Below are 15,704 nucleotides of genomic sequence, written 5' to 3'. Positions count from 1 at the left end.
TAATATCTTGTGTACCTCACTCAAAAAATGTGTAATTGGTTCCTTATATAACCTTTATAAAGGGTCAAGTTATGTTCTTCATTTTTTATCTCTTAGCATATCTGAGATGGAAGAAAATAATCTATAGATTTATAGCTCAGATTTTATTATTTCTAAATATCATATATGAGAAACCTCAGATGGTATGGAGAAAATAAGAATGTAAAGCAACGTGCACAATTATCACTGAACTTTAAATGTCAAGATAAAAAGAAAAGGTTTGTGCTGTTAGAATTAGGATACAATTTTCACAGCTACTTTTAATCAATTGTTCAGGGTGATAGATGATTTCTCATTTAATGAAACATATATTCCAGCTTTTTTTTTATTTTGAATTTTACAATTTTTTCCCCTAATCTCGCTTCCCTCCCCCCACAGAAGGCAGTCTTGTTAGTCTTTACATTGTTTCCATGGTATACATTGATCTCAATTGAATGTGATGAGAGAGAAATTATATCCTTAAGGAAAAAAAAATATAAGAGGTAGCAAAATTACATAATAAGATAACAGTTTTTTTTTTTAAATTAATGGTAATAGTCTTTGTTCAAACTCCACAATTCTTTCTCTGGATACAGATGGTATTCTCCATCGCAGATATACCAAAATTGTGCCTGATTGTTGCACTGATGAAATGAGCAAGTCCATTAAGGTTGATCATCTAGTTGTTTTTAATTTAAAAAAAAAAAAACTATCTCCAAAGACAAATAAAATACAAAAATAAGAACAATTTTATGTAAAATTTTTATCATTTTTATCATGTTTTCTTTCCCTCCATTTCTTAGAAAATTGTTAACATACATGTCATGTTAATTCTCCTAATCTTGTTCTTTAACAATGTCTGTTCCATATTTCCTTTAAATCCTTCCTAAATTTTTGTTATGAAAATATTAACATTCTTCTCATTTTTTATAGAGTTTGAAAATTTTACGAAATGTGAAAAAGAGTAAGTTTTTTAAAAGTTATTATTATTGATTATTTAGCATTTCTATTCCCAGGTAGAGCTAAATTTTAAGTAAATTAGGGAAGTGATCAAAGGCTCTGGTGCTGTGCTTTGGATTGCTTATTAATAGAGAGGAATAATTATTTTTAAAATGTTTGGCTCTATACCCATCCTAAGATACTCTAACATTAGAGTGTTATTTAAAACTCCCAGCAACCTAACCTCAGATGTGTTCTTTTTGAAAACAGTCATAGCAAAGCATATTGTGAACCAAATGTGTTGTTTTTATGAAAAAAGCAAAGCACTGACAAGTTTTCAAAATTCACAAAGTATTATTAGCAGCAAGGGCCTGTTGTTTACCATTGTGCTAAAATGTGATGAAAATAAAACCCACAGCTCCTACATATGGGAAATTCTCCTTACAAGCATATATCTCTTATGCATTTCTGAATCACAACTAGAAATATCTAGCCAAAGTTGATAAAACATGATTATATGCTAGTCAATAAATTCAGTGACATTTTAGAATCCGAGATTTCTTTGGCTTTATACTACCTCCTCTTTGGTTGGAGTGGACACTATGACAAAGCCTTGGTACTTTAGCTTAGGAAAAAATTAATATCTCCTTGAGTTTATCAGTTACCATACCATAATAACTGGCTCCTAGAGCTATGCCAATCCTCTACTCAACAAAGGTATAGAAAAATTAAAATGGAGTTTTCTTAGCAAAGATATTGGAGTAGTTTGCCATTTCCTTCTCCAACTCATTTTACTTATGAGGAAACTGAGACAAACAGAATAAAATGACTTGCCCAGAGTCACAAAGCTAGTAAGTGTCTGCAGTCGGATTTTGCTTCAGAAAGATAAATCATCCTTATTCCAGACTTAGCATTCCACCCACTGTGCAACTTAAGATTTGTATAACACTTTCCTTACAACAATCTGATGAATTAACTAGTTCAAGTCTACATTTTACTGAAGAAGAAAGTGAGGTTAGGAGGTTAAAAATAACCTGTACAGAGATGTACATCTAGTGAGTCTCTGAGGTGGAATCCAAACTCAAGTATCCTCACTCCCAGGTACAACACTGTCTCTTGCTGCCTCAGAACCCTTGCTCTAGTCCAAAATTAATACATAGACTGGTCAGATTGGCATGGTTTTTGCTTTCCCTGACCTCAACTCTCAGAGGTTAAAAAAAAAACAAGCAAAACAACAAAAGCCCCAAACCTTTGCATTTCAAATCTGAGGTGACTCTGGCTTGGTACTCCTGCTTGGTCTGGAAATTTTAAGGGAAGGGTCCTTCCTTCTGCCTCGGCCTACCCCAGATTTACAACTCAGTGTCTTACCATGAATTTTTTTAGGCCCCTCCATAATAGTTTCTTTATCCCTTGGATAAAGATGAAATTTTGATGTCAAGGATTCTCCCTAGTTTTCATGCATTGACATCAGAAACCATTCCTTCATTTCTTTAGTAGTCTCTGAATTCAAGCCCCTATCCTGGCCCTTTCAAGTTTGGTTTTCCTGAAATATAGTGAATTCTCAGTTACTCTCCTGGGGAAACTAGTTTCTTGCCTGTGGTTCTCTTTGAGGGGAGTCTGCTGTAGCTGCTGTTAAGAATTGGTCTTACCAAGGGATGGGCTCCATCCGGGGGAGGGGGTCCACTAAAGAGATCAGGCCTGGTCTTTACCAGAGGTTTCAGAAATTTCATCTGATGATCTCCAGGGAGTGGAATACGAAATACAGTGGATGGGATTTGGACGGCTGTGGCTCATACTCCTGTAGGGCTACACAGAGCTGTGTAACTGGGCTTATGTCACGTTCCCTCTAGACTTCAAGATCTTCATCTGTAAACTGGGATAAATCATCACAGGTTTGATGAAAGGAAAATGCTTTGAGGGCAGCTAGATGACAGAGTGGAGTCAGGAGGACCTGAGTTCAAATTCGGCCTCAGACACTTGATATTTACTAGCTGTGTGACTACCCATTACCTTACCAAAAAAGAATGTTTTAAAAATCTTTAAACATTCTGGATTATTCTAAGATAAAATGTGAGGTATGTTTGGTCCAAAAACTTGTGGTCTGCTCAGGACTGTCTTTTGGGTAATAAGAGGCCAAATTATAAAATCAGGAAGTTCTCAGGTGAGTACAGATTTAGAACAAAGGAGGGAGATGCTCTTAAGGCATATTTTAATCAAACTATGGCAGCTTATTAAATAGTCAGATGGCACAAAGTTGAATAGAATAACTAAAATGTTGGATGACAGACTCAGACTCCAAAAAAAGGCTGAATCAATTAAAATGAAATTAAAAAGGGATAAATTACATAGGATTTTTTAAAAATCTCAATAGCCAAAGCATGAGAGAGATAAGGCTCAATAACAGACTATCTGAAAAAGATCTGGAGGTCTTGTCAACAGCATGAAGTAATGTGGTATCAGACTGTATTAAGAAAGGCAGAATTCAAGACAAAAGACATGATAGTCTTGTATACTGGCCCTGGTCAAGTTATCTCTAAAGTATTCTAGGAACTTTATTTTAGAAAGGACTGGATTTTTAGAAAGTTGGAGAGTTTCCAGAAGAGGGCAGTCAGGATGGTAAAGAGCTTAAAGATCATTCCAGAAAAGGATTGGGATCACTTAGTTTGAAGGATTAACTTGAGAACAAACTGTCTAAATATTTGAAGAGTTGTCAAGTAGAAGAGTAGGATTAAAGTTTTTCTGTTTAGCCACAGAGAAATGAGAATTTGTAGAGGTGGATATAGCCTTGATATAAGAAAATATTTCTTAAACCTAAAAAAAAAAAAAGTGATTCCAAAGTGGTATTAGCTGCCATAGAAGTCAATAGATTCTCCTAGGGTTTCTCAAATAAAAATTGGGTTATCACCTGTTAGGCATTCAGTTGAGGGTATTTTTTTCCTCAGGTTTTTACAAGGTAATGGGGGTTAAGTGGCTTGCCCAAGGCCATACAGCTAGGTAATTAAAGTGTCTGAGGTCAGATTTGAACTCAGGTACTCCTAACTCCAGGACTGGTGCTCTATCCACTGTGCCACCTAGCCGCCCCAGTTGAGGGTATTCTTGTTCAGCTAAAGACCATATTAACTGGCCTTTGATGTACTTTTCCAACTCTTGAGATTCATAGTATAATTATTCTCCATGAATACCTTTGTTGAAGAATTGGTACTAGTAATCTAAAATTAGGACACTTTGTCTTTTCTCTCCTAACCAGACTGGACAGTGCTGGAGATAGAGATAATATAGCACTTAAACTGAGGTTGGATTTGAACTCCCATCTTCCTGATTCCAAGGCCAGTGTTCCCAGCTATCTAGAAGCCCCTTAGGCAAATCATTTAACCCTTATTGCCTCAATTCCAGGACCATCTCCAGTTGTCCTGATTCATATCTGGTCGCTGGACCCAGATGGTTCTGGAGAAGAAAGTAAGGCTAGTGACTTAGCGCATCATCCCCCTCACTCAAATCCAATTCATGTCCTTGTCATAGCATCACGTCCCTGATGTCAAGGTCTTCAAAAACGAAAGCCAAACATCATCAGCACTTAAATGTATTTTAAATTATAAACTAATCATAAAAAACCACAAACATTTAAACATACAAAGATCAGGAAAGGTTTTTATGGTAAACTACACTTCAGCTAGGCACAGTTTGTTTAAGGTGCGATATACACAAAACATAGCAAAGTAGTAACAAAACTCAGTAGTCCATCTTATGAAAAACTTGTGTGGTGATAAATTATAGCTTCCTAGATTAAAGATAATCTTATGTTAACTACATTCTAAGCTTAGCTTTCCTTTTTTAAGTTGGTACTATCATATGACTAGACTCTAGAGTACACATGATAAAAGTGGGAGTTTTATCTCAGAACTAACTATCAAGGATTCAATTTTCAGTGACCTAGTTTCAGGGCTTCATCATAATAAAACCCTACAGAGGTGTTCTGTGCACATATCCCAGAGCTAAGCAACCAGCAGTATATCCAGGGCACATAAGACTAAATGGGGAAACATGGACTTTGACTCAGATACAAAAGGGAAATTACCAGACCCACCCCCCCCACCCCCATTTGTCTCTCAGTATTGGGGCCCTAAAGCAGGTCCTGAGAACAATGTCACTCCTAATTATGAGTGGAGTACAAGCATATGGGCTAATCCCCAAGGAGGATGACTTTGGAGCACCATGGGCTTCTGTTCTTTTCCACTCTTGTATTTTCACCACAAAGCTTCCCTACTCTAGCTGAAATAATAAATATACTAGTCTTATTAATAAAATATTTAAAAAACTCTTTTATGGTAATTTACTCCATAGTAATGACTAATTGTTTTGTGCTGATTTTTGTTAGCTGTTTCAGAGGATATTTTCTGATACTGTTAATATATTCTAGGAGTACATTATAGTACATACAGGTTCTAAAGTGCCAGTTACAATAAGGTTTATTTATTTTTAATTTATTTTAGTTTTTTGCAAGGCAAATGGGGTTAAGTGGCTTGCCCAAGGCCACACAGCTAGGTAATTATTAAGTGTCTGAGGCCACATTTGAACTCAAGTACTCCTGACTCCAGGGCCGGTGCTCTATCCACTGCGCCACCTAGCTGCCTCTACAATAAGCTTTAAATCAAACTGAGTCCCTTTGGGACTGCCCAATAAGACCTCATTCTGGCTAGAACAACTCCAGCTTCCCAGATTATAATAGAATTGATGATAGCCAGAGAGAATAGGCTTCTGGACCCTGGCTTTTTCCTCAATTTCTTTGTGATCATTTCATCATTCAGGTAAACCTGGAGGAAAGGGTTTTCCTCCAAACCCAAACATCATTACAATTATACAAGATAAAAAATATAGAACACAATATAAATAAAGTCATCATCACTTTACATTTGGTTTTGCCATCATAGGGATAGACAGAGCACAGACTAACATGAACAAGAACTATAGGCAATCCTTTATGTTATCCTCCATATGGACACAAAGCCTGATGTTGAAAATTAATGTTAAGAAATTTTATGTAAGCTGGGAGTTATTATTTTCATTTCTTAGTGCCTTGTGCAGCAGCAGTGAGGCAAAATAATTACTAGTTTATATTAGGATATTTTTTGAGGACTGCCATGACAAAAAAATGAGGATAAAGCATCCAGAAAAAGATGTTTTTAGACAGTGTTGTGTGAACATATGTGAATATGTAGCAGCAAGAAGTGTAGGCTGCATATAAATAACTTATCTAGCCATACAGACTTCCTGGGAATAATGGTCTTAGAAAAATTTTTTATATGATGGAAAAGACAGACACTGGCAAGTAGAATCAACCAATCAACTTTTTGGCAGTCACTGGAAACAGAAAAAGGAAAACTATTTCCTGCCTTCAAAGAGCTTAACATCAAATGGGGCAGACAACTAGATAGTTGTGTGTGTGTGTGTGTGTACACACACACACACACACACACACACACAGAGAGAGAGAGAGAGAGAGAGAGATACTTTAGTCACAGAGAGTATAGAAGGCAGACTGAGAGAAGAGCTTCCTCTCTGGGGTGAAGGAGGGGAGCAAAAAGAGACCTCTTTCACGAGACAGAGCTTGAGCTGTCTTAAAAGAAACTAAGGATAAAAAGTAGAGGTTTTTGGGGGGAGGCATTCCAGGCAGGGGGAGATCAAGGGCAATGGAAATGTAAGAGAAAACAGGGAGCAGGCCAGCATGGCCATGCAAACTGCTGGTGGGGTTTGGGAAGGCAGATAAAATATCAGAAAGCAGGAAAGACAGGAAAGGAACATGTTAAAATTTTTAATTTCCAAAGTGAAGCATTTATATTTTGTCCCACAGCAAACAGGGAACCATTGGAGTTTTACTAACTTGGACGGAAGGGAGATGTGGTTTGACTCACGCTTTAGGAAAATCACTTTGGTGAATGGAAGCCAATATAAAAGAAAACATGTTAACTGCTTATGGAAGAATGGAAGAATGAATGAATGAATGAATATAGTTAATAAGAATAATAATTGGGAACAAAGTAAAGTGCAGTTCATGAAACAGAATTTTGAAACCCAAAGTTAGATTTTTAAATCTATAATTGATAAATTAGATCATAAAAGTTTTACTGCTAAATATTTTGATTTTTTTGTTGAATCTTTAGTTTTTACTATCTTTATTGCAATTAACTTATTTTTACGTTCAATTAGATTTTGAGGTTTTAACCTAATACATAGACATTTTGTTATACATGATATGATGATACATATCTTAAGTATGTTACTATCTTTTTTTTGTGGTTCTATTAAGAATGATAATAGGTATTTAATAAGTCAGTGGAAAATTGTGTTTAGTAGCTGAGAATAAAGATAAGAAGTTTTATTCTGTGGTCTGAAAAACAATTATCGGAGTTAGTCTTTATTTCTTTCCCTGATAACATTTTCTTTATTTTCAGGTATCTCATCCCAATCAGTTAAGCCAGCAGAATCTGTACAATCAAACCATTCTAGCTCCTTTTTGAACTTTGGTATGTATCATTCTGGAGTTATTTTTGATAGTTTTGGCCAAGATATATATACACTGAATATAGAGTTTTATACTTTGAATTTATCTTAAATTGACAAATAAGAGGCTTTACATTTATTTCAATTTTGAGATGTCTGTTGCCTCAACTCATTCAAGGATAGATTGCTTAACACATTTTGGAACCTAAAACTAGGCAACAAAATTATTTATCATTGATATATATATATATATATATATATATATATATATATATGTATATGTATATGTACATGTGAGTATATATACAGAGACATATAGTATATACCTGTCTAGTGTGTAGTAGATAAATATATAAACTAGATGAAGAAGAATATAAATTGTATAATTAAGAAGATCAGGTCATAGCTAAAACAAAGTTATAATGAATTCTCAAGTATGATAAAAACAATCAGTTGCTACTATCTGACCTTGTACAAGTCACTGACAAGCAGAAGATAAAGTAGCCTCTTTCTGGATGTTAAAAACATACTAAGATACTTATTCATTCAATTATAAACATAGATCTATAATTGTGTAGTAATCATTTGGTATTATTTCAAACATCCTATTATTTGCTATATCCATGGTACTTATAGTACCACTGTAGACTATCATTTGATTGCAATGATTATGGCAATTAATGGAGAATACAATATTATTACTAAAGGATGTTATTAACCAAAAAGGTTATTATGATCCAAAAGTGTTTAGGCATTTTATAGATAAAGTAACTAGCATAAAAGCCTATAAAAGCCCTGTTTGTCCTGCGACTTTGATTATTTTCAGACAGAAACTTTCTCAGAACTAAAATGTTTCTTATTTTGTACCTTACATTTATTTGAATTTTGGAATTTGCCTGCATGTTCTAATGATCCCTCATTGTGATGTGGCCCTAACCCAACCTTCTTCCAAGCTTCAGAAGCTCTAGTCAAGCCAGAAGGCTTTGAGGAAGGGTCTAGCACTAGACTGTCTAGTACCTTATAAGGTCACCAGTGAAGTCAGAGAAGTTCCATGATAAAAGAATCATCAGCATTTGATGACTTTGGGGCCATGCTAACTCATAAAACTGCCTACACGTACAAGGTCTGTCCATTCCATTCAGTTTCTTTTGTCTTTCACTCAAACTCCTGTAATAATTTCCCAATTAGTTCCCCAGTTTCTCTCTAAAGAGCAACCAAACAAAAAATAAAGATGACTTAAAACATTTTCAGTTACTCCCTATTGCTTCAAAGATAAAGTGCAAATTCTCAGCCTATCATTTAAAGCCCATTGCAATCTGATCCCCACCTACTTTTCCACTATTAAATGAAGGGGTTGGGGTAGATAAATGATCTTTAAGGTTCCTTTTACCTTTCAAGTTCTACTATTTATAATTCTAATGAAACCATCTGCTTCAAAGCATTAAAAACTCAGTAAGCTAAGAGAAGCACTTAGTCACAATATGGCTGGATCCATTTACAAGTCATCTTGAATTTTTACAAGCTGTATTCCACATCCCAGGTTTCCAGCCTCACTACCTCCTTCCCTCAGCTCTTAGGTCTAGAACCAAGGTCTTAGATCAAGGTTGCCACCTGCTGACCAATGTGGAGAACTGTTTGACCAAACATTTCCCGCATCACCCTACTTCTATTTCAGAGTTGGTCCAACTATGACATAGCCACTTTTCCCATTCAAAAAAAAAACCCCATAAACTCCCTTGGCTCCCAAAATGCCTCTGGTCTCCAAGATCATATACAAAAAAATCCTGTTTAGTGTTCAAAGCTCTTCATATCCTAGCTCCTGTTGACCTTTCCAGTCTTCTCCCATTCCTCCTTACCATTCCATGAACACTTCATTTCTTCCCTCCTGGCTGCCCCCTGTGCCCTCTTCACCTCTGCTTACAAGCTTCCCAAGGCTTCCCCATTTTCCTAAAATTCCATCTTCTACTAGAAACCCTCTTAATTCTAGAGCCTTCCCTCTGTTAATTATTCCCTATTTATTCTGTCTATAGTGTGTTTGTCCACATTTGTTTGCTTTTTGTCTCCCAATAGATTGGAAACTCCTAGAGGGCAGGAGGGACTGTCTTGGCTTTTTTTGTATATTCCCAGGCTAGGAGCTTAATAAAGGCTTGAGTGGTCTTCCACACACATTTACATACCAATTTCTTTCTTTTTCTCTTCCAGCTCTAGTCCATAACTTTAGAAATCATCTTACTCTCTGTTTTATTTTCTTTAATTCTTTATATGGAAAGAGGGAGTAAGGTGAGTGTAAAGACTAGTGGGCTTGGCGTCAAGAATACTTGGGCTCAAGTGCCACTTCATGATCCATCCTGTCTGACTAGAGTCAAATCTGTTGAACTGCTCCAGGCAACTGAACTCACTGCTAATTACATATTAGCTGCTGTCTGCAGCACTAAAAGATGTTTATAAGGAATTGCCCACATGGAATCACAGGTCCAGACCAGAAACAACCAAATGAGCCTGTCTATGATCATACAGTTAATAATTCTGAGAGGGATTCAAACCAATCTCCCAACTTTCAAAGTATTTCCCTCTTCTACCCAAATTACTCCAATTATTCCAGAGAATCTCTCAAAACCCATTTAAGTTACTGGTTCCCTATATGGAAACTGAAAAAACTGCATATAATGTGGCATTTAAAAAATTTCTACGTTAACATCAAATTTTATTTTTATCTGAAATGGAAATCTCAAGTGTTTGAAAAGAGCAGGGATTGAGAATTATATTTGGTTTTGGGTTACTTCAATCTCCTATCCATATATAACCAGAAATCTCTCTATAATTATTATTGCTAAAACTGTAAAATAATATTAAATATTTAATCTAGTTAAAATTTTTTTATTTAAATATTACTACAATTTTAAATAAGAAATTATTAGAATATGATTAATTTTCACTTAAACTCACTGTCTTAATATCAATTTTGGCTTTACTTATCAAAATGTCAACTAATGAATAAAAGCTTTAATATAATTCAAATATATTTATATATTATCACAGAATCTATTCGAAGGGTTTTCAGAGATAATTTAATTCAGTCCATCAGATGCATGAGAAATAAGCTTAAACACTTTCAATAAGTGGGAACTCAATACCTTATTAGAAAGCCTATTTCATTTTTTAAGCAGCTTTAATTAAGGGATTGTGACATTTAAAAATAGAAGAAATTTCTGGGTAATTTAATCATTGTATTAATAATGCCCAGCATTTTAATAAAAGGATGGTCATTTAACTGTCTCTCTCTTAAAGACAATCATGGCAGTAGGCCCACAGTTTTTAAATGCCCTTCTAAGAATTAAGTTGTACTCCAGGTGGCAATCAACTTTGGTTAACAATTAATGAAAGAATAAATACAAGGAGGGCCATATAGCCATACTTGCACACGGATTAAATCATTTAACCCCAGCCTTGGGCGAGCTATGCAAAGAATCTACTCCCTACTCAAACCTGAGTGGTACACCAAAGTTGTCACATCTGGTTAGGGTCTGGAGAAAGGAGGAGGTTGTTAGCTCCACCTTCAGAGACTTTGGTCTTGAAAGAAAAGGGTAAAAGGAAATGGGTAACTCAGAATCTCCATAAATCATTGGTTATTAATCATTTCTCTCAGAATCTTAACGGATATGAAGTCAAAAGCTCCCTAATTTTCAGAAACGATTTTAGTTTTGACCTCTGGAACCACATATTATTACTCAATTTCTTCTTCAACATGAAGTGGAATAGTAATAATTCAAACTTATTTAGCCCTTTAAATTTACAGTTTTCTTCACAGAAATCCAAGGAAATGAGGTTATAGATTAAGAAAAAGAACTCAGGGAGATTGGCATATATCCACATTCATGGCAGGCAAATATCAAATAGAAAAGTTGTCAAGTAAGAATCCTTACAAGAAACACAGAAAACCACATATTAACCTTATCTATGTTGTATATTATATTTTAGTTTATTAAAATACTTCCCAATAACATTTTGATCTGGAACAGGCTGCACTAGACAGCATTTGTCTGACACCTCTGGTCTGCAGACTCTACTGTCCCAAGATTAGCTTTGCTGACTGATAAGATCATTTTTACTGCCTCTCTTAGACCCACTTTATCTTGTTAAAATGCAGGATGGGCCTATCACTTCCATTCTTTCAATATTCTAACATCTATTAATGTAGTCTAAGATTACATGAGCCTTTTTTTTTAGCAGCTAGGGCCATAAGCATAAATTAATATTTTTTATTTTTTTCCTTCTAGGTTTTGCAAATCGTTTTTCAAAACCAAAAGGACCAAGAAATCCACCCCGTTCATGGAATGTTTAATCTGATTTCCAACTTGCATTCAGAAGAATGCAAATTGGAATTTGCAGTATAAGAGAGCTCTGTGGCAAACAAAACATCAGAACGCTCCAGATGAAATAAATGTACTCTATGATAGCCATATCACCAATGAAGTGATATCCTAAGGGCACAAATAGCTTTAAAACAAGAGATGCACAAATATGTACATCATTTTGTGATATTCATCTTATTTGCATCTAGTTGGAACTAGTTTAAGAGTTGTATTTAGAAATTTGAGAATGGATATCCTTTTTCACTTCTGAAATGAAGTTATTTGTGAATATAATATAGGAATAAGTTTTGCAAAAGTTGAATATTAGATAATTATTTCTATATAGTCCTGACTCTATGTGACCTTAGAAAAGTGACTCTGCTTTTCTTGGCATCAAATTTTTTTTGTCTATAAAATGCAAATAATTATACTACTCACAAGGTTGTTGTGGGGAATAAAAAAATCCATGTTAAAGGTCCTTTGAAAATGTAAAATGCTGTTCAAATATAAGCTGCTGTTATTATTAAAAAGTTGTTATAGTATCCATTAAGAATTAACCCAATAATTACTTTTTTTTATACTCACCAACAAATAAAACAAAACATGTACTAAGACAAAACAATAATACCTAACATCGCTAGACCAGGCCCTGTGCTGTTTTATAATTATTTTCTTATTTGTTCCTCACAATAATTCTATGAGGTAGAATTAGGTTATTGGTGAAGAACTGAGGGCAAACAAAAGTTAAGTGACTTGTTCACTTTGTCACACAACTACTAAGTATCTAATGGCTAATCTGAAATTAAGTCTTCCTGACTCCAGATCCAAGTGCCCTCTACATTGCATGACCTAGCTGTGTCTCTCTCCCTTATACAAAATAACTATACTATGTATACATATATATTATTGAATGTCAACACAAAATCCAACATGGAAAAAGAACACCAAATAATAAAATGTTTCTTATTTTCTGAATACAGTTTTAAAGGAGGGAAAATAGCCTGCCCAAAATCTTCAACCTTCTCTTTTTGTATGTTTTAGTGCACATAGTATGCTGGCAGCATGTGTTTATATGGTTATATCATCTACACTCATCCTGCAATATATGACTATTGGCATCATTCATTCTCCTGATTGATCAATATCTGAATAGATAGTAAAAATGGAATCAAATTTTAGAACTTTTAAAATTAAGATCTTTGAACTGTTAATCTACTTAACTTCAAATTCAAATCAAACTTAGCATTTTCAGATTTTAAATCTTGTATAAAGGAATCAGATTCTTTTCAGTTAAACAGGGAGACCATGAATGAATACTTCCTATCTCTACAAGTCTTATCTAATCTTAATGCCATCTAATCTCACTAAACAAGGTGAGGAATTATTTGTTTTTGAAGACAACCAAAACAGCAGGGAGATGATGCCAAGACAAGCTGTGTTAAGTCTCCAGCCTCACATTCTCCTTCAGTCCTCTAGGTCCTGAGGCCAGATATGGATCAGGAAAACTGGAGATGGCCCTGGATATAGGACAATCAGGGTTAAGTGATTTGCCCAGGCTAGGAAGGGTCTGAACTCTGATCCTCCCGACTCCAAGACCAGTGCTCTATCAACTGCACCACCTGGTTGCCCCAAAAGAAGGTAGGTAAGGGTAGGAAGAAGGAACTACTTACTTGTGACCCAGCTCATTAACAATTTCTCTCTATATACTTTAAGTAGAAAAATTGCAAGTTATATATCTGACAGATATAGAACTTTTTCACAGCACTGTCTCAAATAGGGAGAAAATCTCATTCTTTAAAACATGATTCCAAATGTTAATCCTTCCTCAGGGATGCAACCACTAGTTTTATCTTTGTTTAAGTTCAGGACTGCCAGAATTGATAGTAGCCTTTTCCCCAAAATAATCCTTATAATGTATGGAGGTTGAGAAATACTAGATCATAGAAAATATGGAAATACATGTAGAAATACATGACTGTGAAAACAAATTGATTCTTATTTATCTACTAATTAAAGTATTTTGACATATCTATAATCAGGAGGTGTCCTTCAATTCTACAAATATTTAATAATGTTGATTCTTTTATGTCAGTGAAATAACTGCATTCATTCTGGAAAATCTTTCCTTGATTCCTTCTCCAATCATCCTCAAATCATACTCTTTAATTTCTTATGGCACTTTGTTTAAAACTCTAATCTACTTAGCTTAAATTATGCTTTTCTGCCTCAATTAGACTGTCAGTTCCTTGGGGATTAGAACTGTTTTTTTAACCTTTGTGGTATTTTTCATAACTAACTACTGAGCACTCTTTTTTTTTTTGCAAGGCAAATGGGGGTTAAGTGGCTTGCCCAAGGCCACACAGCTAGGTAATTTTTTTTTTAAGTGTCTGAGACTGGATTTGAACCCAGGTACTCCTGACTGCAAAGGCCGGTGCTTTATCCACTACGCCACCTAGCTGCCCCTTGAGCACTCTTAAAATGGGTTACTTTTTTACTACTTTCCTAATTTAAGAAGTCCTCCCATTTGCTCTACTGACAGCAAAGATATGACATTCTCTATACTTTTAAAATTTCATCTCACATAATTTTTGCTCCAGACAAAATACATTTTCCCACTCGTGGGTCTTTGTTCAATGCTACAAGGAACAAAAGGCCTTATAAATTCTCCTCATTCTTCATGCCTCAATACCCACTTCTAATCAAAAATTAATTTTTCTTTTTTGGAAGGCTCCTAACACCTTGGTTATATAATTGTAATATTTCATTTTGTATTAGTTATTTGAGAAGATGTTTTATTATTACTAGAATGTAACCTCCTTGAGGGTGGAGATAAGTCTTGTTTCTTCTTCAGTTTAACACAGTACATTATATTTAATAGAACTTTGTTAAACGTTTACTGAAGTTGAATTAGATGATTCAATATTAACTTTAGCAAAATTAAACTAGAAGTGGGGTGAAGAATGGAGGCAGAGAGCAACTAGAAAGTTATAAAATAATCCAGGTCAGAGGTTAATGAAGCCCTGGGAGGATGTCAATGACAAAGCAAAGATTTCCCAAGCATTTCTATAGTGTGTTCAAATAATTCATTTAAAAATTATTTTATTGAAAAAAATTTGATTCATCTGCTGAGGTAGTGTGAAACAAAAGGATTTATCAGGACTTAAGTCCCAGACATGAGTTCCATGAACATGGGCCAGTCACCACCTCTGTGAACTTTAGTTTTCTCTTCTATAAAATGAGGATAATATGAATGAGGAACAACCTGGCCTAGTGGATAGGAGCCACCAACCAGTTAGGAAACACCTAGATTCAATTACTATTTCTTAAAATATACCAAATACCCAACTGCAGAAAATATAATTGCAGGATTTGTATTGGTTAGGAGTTCTCTCACCCAAAGCTTTATAAATTCTACCAGAAACTCTCCCCAGTCTTCCCCTACTTCTCCACTCCCTGAAAAGGTTGTTGTGAGGAAAAGAGTTTTATAAAGTTTAAAGTGATAGATGCAAGCTTATTCACAGCTTTCAGAAATATATCTAATATTTAAATAGACATGTCACATCAATATTTTTTCATGGAGCCTAACAAATCATTTACAAGCATCCCTACATACTTAATACTCAAGTGGATTTGTAGCCTCATAGATGTGACAATTCTTCACATACAAGATGAATAAATGGTTCCTGAATTCAAATGTTTACTAGTTTTATGCACATTCAGTAAGTTTAGTAAAATTTTTTTTATCCGTGTTCTGGAAGCTAGCAATGGTTAGGGATCATTTAAATTCAGGATCTCTGGTCCCTTAGCATAGGCAATTCCTTTCTAGATATACTGACCTCTCTGTTTCAGAGCACATTTCTCCCACGGGCCCACTTAATAACCACTTTAATATTCATT

The 15,704-nt window shown here is 34.9% G+C and overlaps 1 protein-coding gene and 1 long non-coding RNA gene across 4 annotated transcripts in view; one reads left to right on the top strand and one right to left on the bottom strand.

Annotated features, from left to right (window-relative positions):
* Nucleotides 1-13,993, top strand: part of PTPN22 (protein tyrosine phosphatase non-receptor type 22) — an 88,953-nt gene extending 74,960 nt beyond the window's left edge. For 2 of the 3 annotated variants that reach the window (XM_074188475.1, XM_074188473.1), the window contains exons 19-20: nt 952-982; nt 7,407-7,582. In XM_074188475.1, the coding sequence (XP_074044576.1) occupies nt 952-982; nt 7,407-7,567 (192 nt within the window). In that variant the 3' untranslated portion in view covers nt 7,568-7,582. Of the gene's footprint in view, nt 1-951; nt 983-7,406; nt 7,583-11,732 lie in introns of those variants that run through there. The other variant, XM_074188474.1, reaches the window with a different exon arrangement.
* LOC141488424 (uncharacterized) overlaps nt 1-15,704 on the bottom strand; it is a 39,412-nt gene that overhangs the window by 22,565 nt on the left and 1,143 nt on the right. The gene's annotated exons all lie outside the window — the stretch shown is intronic.

This window comes from Macrotis lagotis, chromosome 5, assembly GCF_037893015.1.
Source record: "Macrotis lagotis isolate mMagLag1 chromosome 5, bilby.v1.9.chrom.fasta, whole genome shotgun sequence".
Taxonomy (NCBI): domain Eukaryota; kingdom Metazoa; phylum Chordata; class Mammalia; order Peramelemorphia; family Peramelidae; genus Macrotis; species Macrotis lagotis.
This window is presented reverse-complemented; position numbering and strand designations above follow the sequence as displayed.